Raw genomic sequence first — 8,593 nt, 5'->3', positions numbered from 1 at the left:
TGATTGTAAAATCCCCATTTTCTTTTGACCGTTTATTACCAACAGGAGAATGAGATATGTAAAACAAATTTCAAAATGTATCAAATCTTTATCAATCTAAATGTTAGATGCAAACCCTAGTTTGCACTAATTTATGGAATTTCTAACTAAGAAGAAAATGTAACTAATTATTCCCCTTTTGTGTTGAGCTATGATATAGCCTATAGTACCGTACCCATCATAATTTTTGATATTGAAAAAAGTAACTAAAATTTGAACTAATTAAATGATTGTATAAACATTACTACAGTAGTGAGAATCAAAATTGAATTTTATTGGCAGCATTGTCTTCCATGATAATTAGTTGATCAAACAGAAGAATATCATCTCTTCTAAAGGAAAAAAAAAAAAGGTGATTTTTTTTAAAGATCTCTCAACTCACAAACACACAATTACAGAAACACAAAAGAGAAAATAATGAATAAGAGATTACCAAGATTATTAGAGAAAAGAGAAATAAAACTAAAACATGCCCTATTAGAATGTCCATAAAGAACAACTATCAAACAAAGAAGAAGAAAAGAAATTAAATCTAAGTGAAATTAAACAAGATTTATTTGAAGTAATAACTAGGACTTTCACCTTGATTATTATTATTATTATCCGAAATACTTAGGAGTTGCTCAAGATATTCAACTCCCAAGTCCTCTAACACCATCACACTACTACTTGATGATGATGATGATGATGATTCTTCACTTTTCCCTTTACACTTTGCATGTTGAGTAGTATCATTTTCCTTTGATGATGACAATTTTCTTCTCATGTAGTTTCTCTCTTTGAGTGCAAGTGCTGGTGAATACCCTTTGTTGTTTTTGTTGCCACAACTATACTCAATTCCTTGCAAGGAATCTTTGACCTTTTGGACTGGAAAATTGAGAACAGCATTGTAACCTCTCATGGCAAATGCAGCTTCATCATAAGCCAAAGCAGCATCTTCAGCACAATCAAAGGTTCCAAGCCAAACCCTTGTTCCATTCCTTGTTGTGTCTCGAATTTCGGCTGCGAATTTTCCCCATGGTCTTTTTCTTACACCTATGTACCTTCCTTTTTCACCATGATGAACATCTTCATATTCTTCTTCATGCTTCTTGTTCTTCACATTTTTCTCCTTGTATTTGTTGTTGTTACCTATTTTTGGGACTTGTTGTGAATGCATAGAGAAGTCGATGATATCAAAAGAAGGAGAATCATCAACATTGTTGTTGGAAAATGTTTGGAAGCAAAAATTTGGTGAAGATGATGTGTTCCAGTCTTGGATCTCAAAGAAATTAGGGGAAGTCATTTTTGGCAACTATTTGTTTTTTTGTTGCTTGAATCCTATGAACCTATTGACCCTAGGTAGCTGTAACCCTATTATTTATATAGGTCTTGGATCCCATCCAATTGTTTCTTTAATGTTATAATTATAAACTTATATAAGTTTGGGGAATCTATCACATTGAAGTCCTAAATAATTTAAGATTGCCTTGCTATATGTAAATGAAACTCAAGAAAGACTTCGTTTGTCTTATTAGATTATGGATTGTACAATAGTGATTCATGTTGCTAGTTGCTTTGCACGTGAATTTCAGTAATTTTTGTACTAAGGAATTTTTTTTAGGTGCATTAACAAATAGTTAAAAATATAAGTAGAGAGTGAATTTTTTAAGAGTCCAACTATATATTTAAACATTTTTATTTCCAAGTCCAATTAAGGAGTTCAAAACTCAACAAAAACCACTTTCATTACACCAGTGTATACACATGCGCATTTCAATAACGCTTATTCGTTTTCGTCTTCACATTCTTTCTTCTTTTTCGCATTCTTCTTTCTTCTTTTTCATCTTCCTCATTCTTCTTCTTCGCGTTCCTTCTTCTTCGTCGCGTGTTTTCTCTCAATCATCATTCTTTTATTGCTGTTGTTGTTGCGTCATTTTTTCTTTTCCTCCTTTTAATTGAGGTTCATTTGGATCCAGACATGAATTCGATGTGTTTTGTTGATGATCGAGTCTTTTTAACTATTTGTTCGAAATTGAACTAATAATTTCGGTTCATTTGTGAATTAATTGAGGTTTACTTGATGCTGCTAAGTGTTGACCAAATTTTAAATTTTTTATTTTTTAAATAATTTCGGTTTATTTCTTAGTCTAATTGAGGTTTATTTGGATCCAAAAATAAATTGTATGTGTTTTTTGATGGTTTTCAGTGGCTAAGAGAAGGAGGGGTTGAATCTTAGTCCCTTTTTCACTTGATAACACTTGCTGTTCTTTGAAACACTTTCTGAAGACTTTTTGCCTTTTTGTCTCGTAACTAGCCACGAGACTTTTTCTTTTGTCTCGTATACAGCCACGAGACTTTTCTTTTTGTCTCGTCGATCAGCACGAGATATTTTTAGTTTTATCTCCTGTGCAGCAGAAACAGAAATGGAGTAGAAGAGAGAGAAAATTATACCCAGATATATCCTGGTTCAGCTGCTAAGTGCAGTGCAGCCTACATCCAGTCTCCATCACAAAGATGATGGAATTTCACTATGATCATCGTTTATTACAGACACCAATTCTCCCTAGGAACTACCCTTCCTATCTGGGACAAGTCCAGAATTCTAAACCTAATCCTGAACTTGACTTGGTCACTACCAAACTTTCAACTTTAAAGTGCTAACCCAACTTACAAGGAAATTCCCACAGAATCATGAAACACAACACAGATGTACAAAGGAACTCTAAGGACATCTATGGCTTTTTCTTTTAATTTTGCACTCTCTGCTTTTTTCTGCTCTATAGCTTTTCCATGCAAACCTCACTGTTTGCCTTTTTCCATGAGACTCAAGACAGACAAAATTAAACAGAAAAATTACAAAATAAAAATATTGAAGGAGAAGAAATTCTGTTAGCTTAGGTAGCTCTGAGAACTCTGTGCTTTACACTCTCACTCCTTGAATCAAACCCTGACTGTTCACCCTTACTTATAGGGAGAAGCCTCCAAGGTTGAAACCAAACAAACCAAGCCAATCTTCTTCTTCTTCAAACAGAACCGGTTCAGTCAGAGAGAGAGAAGATATAACCCATCCAAAACCCAACATGCAATTACCTCTAGTCCTTCTTTGGTCACCAACAATCATCAATCCGAACCTTCCATCCTGCCTTGCTCTCCAAGATAAATTCCTAGCTTTTGATGCATGCTTGATGATGACAGCTTCATCTGCTCCAATCTCTGCCTCTTCCATCACGTAGCCACTGTAGCTACCTTCTGTGGTGGTTGAGCAGAATCAGAGACAAGCCATCCCTCAAAGGATCTTCTTCTCTGACCGAAATCTTCTTCAACCATTTTTGGTGTGGAGAAGCCAAGATCTCTTCACCAAATCTTACCATAAGTGAATGAGAATCTTAGCCACATCATACTTTATGTTTTCTTTTTCTTACCATCATTGTGATGGTCTTGTAGCATGCATCTTCTTCTCTTCGGTGGCTAGCTTTAGCTTTCATGGTTTGCTGTGTAATGACCGAAAAGAGAAGAAAGAAATGAGAGAGAGGAAAAGAAAAATACTTAAGTGATCTTGACAAATTAAAAAAAATGATTTGCTTTTACTTTCCTTTGCTTTAGGTAGCGTGCCTCATTAAGGCAACCATCAAATCAATAACAATTTCTCTCTCATTGTTCCAAGGTTTGCATTAACTATCCTTAATAAAATTTTGAATTCCATCACTTGAAGGAAAGAATGAGATCCGTTGAAACACTACAAGAATATGGCCGATTAGCTACCACAAAAAGAGTCGTAAAATCATCGCTAATCTGACGCAAAATATAATTTGTGACGGATTAGCTACCACTTAGCAACTAATGCTTTTGTCGCTAATTACAAGTCGCAGATCAATGAGGCAAACATAGCAGTCGCTAATTCATCGAAAAAAATTTTAGCTACCGAATAGATAGTCGTAAATTCATCACTAAAGTAAAAGCTAATTCCATAGAAGAAATAGACTAAACGGTAGTCGCTAATTAGCGACAAACTCTACTGCAGCAGGCTCATCGCTAAATGCAAGCTAACTTCGTAGATAAAATGAAATGCTTAGTTGACGCTAATTAGCGAGGAATTTTTCTGTACCTAAGTCGTCGCAAATTGTTCGCTAATATGATCGCAAATCTATCACATTTTGTAGCAAATCTATAACTAATCTTTGAAAATTCTTAATCAAATTTGTAGGAATTTTGTCGCTAAACCAAAACTATTCTAAATGAGAGTAGAGACATGAAATAGTCACCAATTTGGTAGGGAATAATGTGTAGTCAATTAGTTGCAATACTATCGCAAAATGTCATCGCAAATTCCTTTTAAACTAGTAACAAATCGATAGATATCTCATAAATATTTCAGTCGCAATAAAGTCTTTAATTTGTCACCATCATCAACAGCGAATATGTCGCTAATTTTTCTAGAATATTAGTTAGAATGCCAATTTCGTCAGTATACTAAAACAAACCTCATTATTTTTTTATTTTAATCATTAAACTAAAAGATTATAATGCATACAAATATAATTAGTTCATCAAAATTATACACGTTTAAAAAAATTCAAACCATGTTTAAAGAAATTAGGTATTGAAGCTTAACCTAATAATAACCAAGCCTTAAGCATGATCAAATGCCTATTCTATCAATTCAATAGCTCTAAAAAACACGACTTAATTAGTAAACTAATAAAGAGAGAAGCTCAATTACAATATCATGTAAAAGTAAGTATTCACTCACTTATTTAAATATGTTTTAATCTGGCTACACAAATGTGATCCTGCTTCTATAAAATTCATTATACATTATACATCTAAGTTTCTCATTGCACATTAAAAATTTTAAAAAACTGAAAAATACAAATAAACAACACCTAAAGCTTAGTAGTTGATAGTGAGATAAATGTATTAAATCACATGCTTCTTCAAAACTATAAGTATCTACATTAGTATCTATGTTTGCAAACATAGTTGGTTGATTTGCTGAGATCCTGGGCAAGGTAGAAATATTATTATATGAGAAGAACCATCTATTTTAGTAAACCTGGAGGCATGAGCAAAAAAATGAAAAGAAGATAAGCCTATGCATTAGGTGAATCATTTTTCAAGGAATAGTGCAAGTAAATATATTCCATGTTCAACATGAAGTATATCATAATGAGTTTTTTTAGCCTAATGTGTATTGATTTACTTACCAATATAGAAGTTCATGTGCTTACCATTTGGACCTGCATAATGAAGCAGCCAATTTTCAATAATTCTCATCAACAAAACAAAACATGTCATCACAAGACAAAAGAAAATGAATTAGAAATGGCAGATAAAAAGCATGGCATCAATGCATAAGACTTAACATTGACAAGGAGACATACACATGACATGAAGCAAAGGAAGTAGAAGCATAGTACCGTGAAGGTGTTATCCTATTTTATTATTAGATCTACCATGATGTTTGGACATAAAAATTCAATGTGTTCATTGCAGTCTTTAAGGAGATGTTTGGCAACTTTCAAAATCTACATAACTATGTACAATAAAACAGAACCGGTGATGTAAGAAAAATGAATGCTTTTCTTCGTCATACAGTTTGGTTTCACACATGAAAATTAATTGAAAATTACAAAAAGAAATAGTTATCAGCATTGTGTGTGTGTGTGTATATATATATTACCGTTCATCCAATTTTGTTGGGGCTGAAATGGTACGGAGTTCTATATGGCTGATTTTTATGAACCATTTTGTTGTTTTTGATGCCATGATGACGTTTGAGGATGCATTTTCTAATGAATTGTGCTCCATGTTACCCACCTTAAAGGTTAAATCTAAGGAAGGTCAACAAATTAAAACCTTTATACAGTTAGAAATTAAATTACAATATGCGTCTTGCAACACCTAAATACCGAAGTCCATGCTCAGCAAACTTATTAATCACTGCATGAACCTTCTTCCTGACATCCTCTTTGCAGTTGCAAAGGGTTATGATCTAAATAAAGAGAAAAAAAAAAGCATTTGTCATCCTTATAACCATCATAAGAAGGTGCCAATGAAACAGGTTTTTACCTTCTCCGGAGCCCCTTTTCTCACACGGGGCCAATTTCCATCAGAATCAATGTAAGTTAGAGCAATCCTCTTGTCTACAGGATTGAATGGAAGAAAATGGACCCCCCTGATTCCAGCTTGAGCCTGGTCAGTCAAAACATTAAAATTATGAGTTAAATCAAAACATTTTATCTGTATCCTTCTTGTCCTAAAGAGAGTGGTTTTACTATATTTACCTCCTTTGGATCAGCAAGCATCCCAACAATTGCAGCACCTATAGCAACCTGATTTTCGTCATAGAGGCCCTTGCAGCAAGAAGGATAACATACTCCTTCTCAACACCCTTAGCAAATACCTCAATCAAGATTCTATCAACACTGAGCTTATTCAATGTCAAGGTTACAGTTTTGTCACTACAGAGGAGATCCATCCCAGCCATTTCCTCAATAGTCATCATACGTTTCGAGCAATTGAGCAAATGCAGAAGTTACCAATTACTGTAAGCACTTTCTAGAAGTGTCCAACTTGGTTAGCGCTGTCCACCAAGTGAGCCGCTTTACCAAAGAAGGCATGCACACCAGTGGCAATCACAACTGCTTCTATCTCACCCTTCTTGACTGTTGATCCAGAAAATATTTCATCAGTTGGATTCTTGGTCACTAGAAGAGATTCTCCTATTAAAGCAGACTGATCAACACTTAGAGGATTGCCCTCGAGAAGACAAGCATCGGCCGGAATGATATCTCCTAATTTAATGTTGATTATGTCTCCTCGTACTCAAATTGCAGCATCTTGTTCACTCCAGTGGCGATCTCTTAAAACACGCAATAGAAAAAACATAACTTGCACTGAACAAATGACAAAGTAACAATAACTAATTGACCATTCAATTAGATCTAAAATCATTTTAGATTTTGACAAAGAAAATAAGAAATATTTTAAAAGTAAAAGTAAATTTTTCATAAGGTTTCAATTTGTTAAGCAAGCATATGTGATTAGATGCGCTAAAAGCAAACAACTTCATCTCATGCACCCAACCAAAGAAAACAAAAACTTTGTATGCAATTCAATTTACTAACCATAGAATAACTAAGTTTGCAATACAGTTCACCTTACTTATCAATCCTTAGTATGAATAACTATAATACTTGAAGAACATGACGCAGCAAACAGTGCAATATTGTTTATGCTTGAGGAAAGGGCTCAAAACATGGAAATTCTAAACCAACTGACAATGACATTTTCCGAGAAACACCAACTACTACACCAGCATTTGGAAGAAATCCTACAAGGTATACTTCACAATCAAACTCTAGCTCTGGATCCAACTAAAATATTGAGTCCCAAATCAGCAAATTTAACTGATTCCAGAATAAAGGAATGGTTGAATTTTTTCAATGGCAAGAAGTATTGTTTATCTTGATAGTAAATATATCTAGCAAATATATTTAAGTTGATGAGAGTATCTTTCAATAAACATAAGCAGAAAGAAACAGAATAGAACAACACAACTTCCTAACCAAGTGAATAGCAGCAATCAGAATACCAGTGAAGATAAAGTAAATTAAAATCAAGAACAAAAACAATAGCAGGAGCAGGAGCAATCAGCCAGCCACATTATAGTGTTAGCTTCGATATCCATTGCTTTATTCTCCTCGATCATTTGTGGAGGAATACACTTTTCTCCTCCTCCCATTACTCTCTACTAAACAAACAACAAGAAGGTGAAATCAAATGTTGTTCAGCAATAATCAGGTACAAATCAGAAGTTCAGACCACAGAACAATAATTAGAAATATTATAACAACAATAATCTGAAAAATCAACAATAATCACATCAACTAAAATAAGAACAAGAAAGGAGAAAACAAATGGAGAAACCTTATAATAACAATAATCAAAACAACAAATTCACCTTATAATAAAAAGTTCAGAACAAACAACCAGAGGAATAATCAGTTTACTGGTAATCAGAATTTAAAACAATAATCAATTTACTAATAATCAAAACAATTATCTGAAATTCAAAACAATAATGGAAACAATACACAAAACTTTGTTCCCAAGCTCAACCCAAATAATCAGTAATTTAGAACATCAATTAGAAGTTCAGAATCAATCTTAATTAATTTCTTTTTTAAAATGAAAAAAGAAAACATTGGTTTACCTGAGTTTGAGAACAGGGGAAGGGGCGGTCGAGCAGAGGTGGTGGCTGACTGAGCTTCACAGGGGCTTCTAGTGGTGGCTGGGCTAACCTTCGCGTGATTGGTGGTGGCAGAGAAGAAGGGGGCAGCGCCGGTGCATTGACCGTCGCACCTTGCAGCCACTGTTGGTGGCGTCGTCATTGAGGGTCACCGGGGAGCAGTGCAGCGCGTAGAATCAATGCAGCACCGAGAAGCATCTTTGACACAGAGAAGAAGATTCTATCCATCATTCGACGCAGACAAGAAGATTTTGAGGAGCTTTGATGCGATGAAGAAGACTCTGAGGCTGGAAGCACAAGGGAGTGAGTGAGAGAATGCTG

The 8,593-nt window shown here is 34.5% G+C and overlaps 1 protein-coding gene and 1 pseudogene across 1 annotated transcript; both read right to left on the bottom strand.

The window, feature by feature from the left end:
• LOC110267501 (ethylene-responsive transcription factor 1B-like) lies at positions 464-1,502 on the bottom strand. The gene has a single exon (XM_021113150.1). It carries the CDS (start codon positions 1,322-1,324, stop codon positions 593-595), a length of 732 nt encoding a protein of 243 aa, XP_020968809.1. The 5' UTR covers positions 1,325-1,502; the 3' UTR covers positions 464-592.
• LOC107628227 lies at positions 4,744-8,593 on the bottom strand (annotated as a pseudogene).

This window comes from Arachis ipaensis, chromosome B02 (assembly GCF_000816755.2).
Source record: "Arachis ipaensis cultivar K30076 chromosome B02, Araip1.1, whole genome shotgun sequence".
Lineage (NCBI taxonomy): Eukaryota > Viridiplantae > Streptophyta > Magnoliopsida > Fabales > Fabaceae > Arachis > Arachis ipaensis.
Note: the sequence above shows the minus strand (reverse complement) of the source record. Positions and strands in the feature narration are given on the sequence as shown.

Bases quoted from the DNA above. Each gene is read 5' to 3' on its own strand.
- LOC110267501 (XM_021113150.1), bottom strand. From the start codon at position 1,324: ATGACTTCCCCTAATTTCTTTGAGATCCAAGACTGGAACACATCATCT.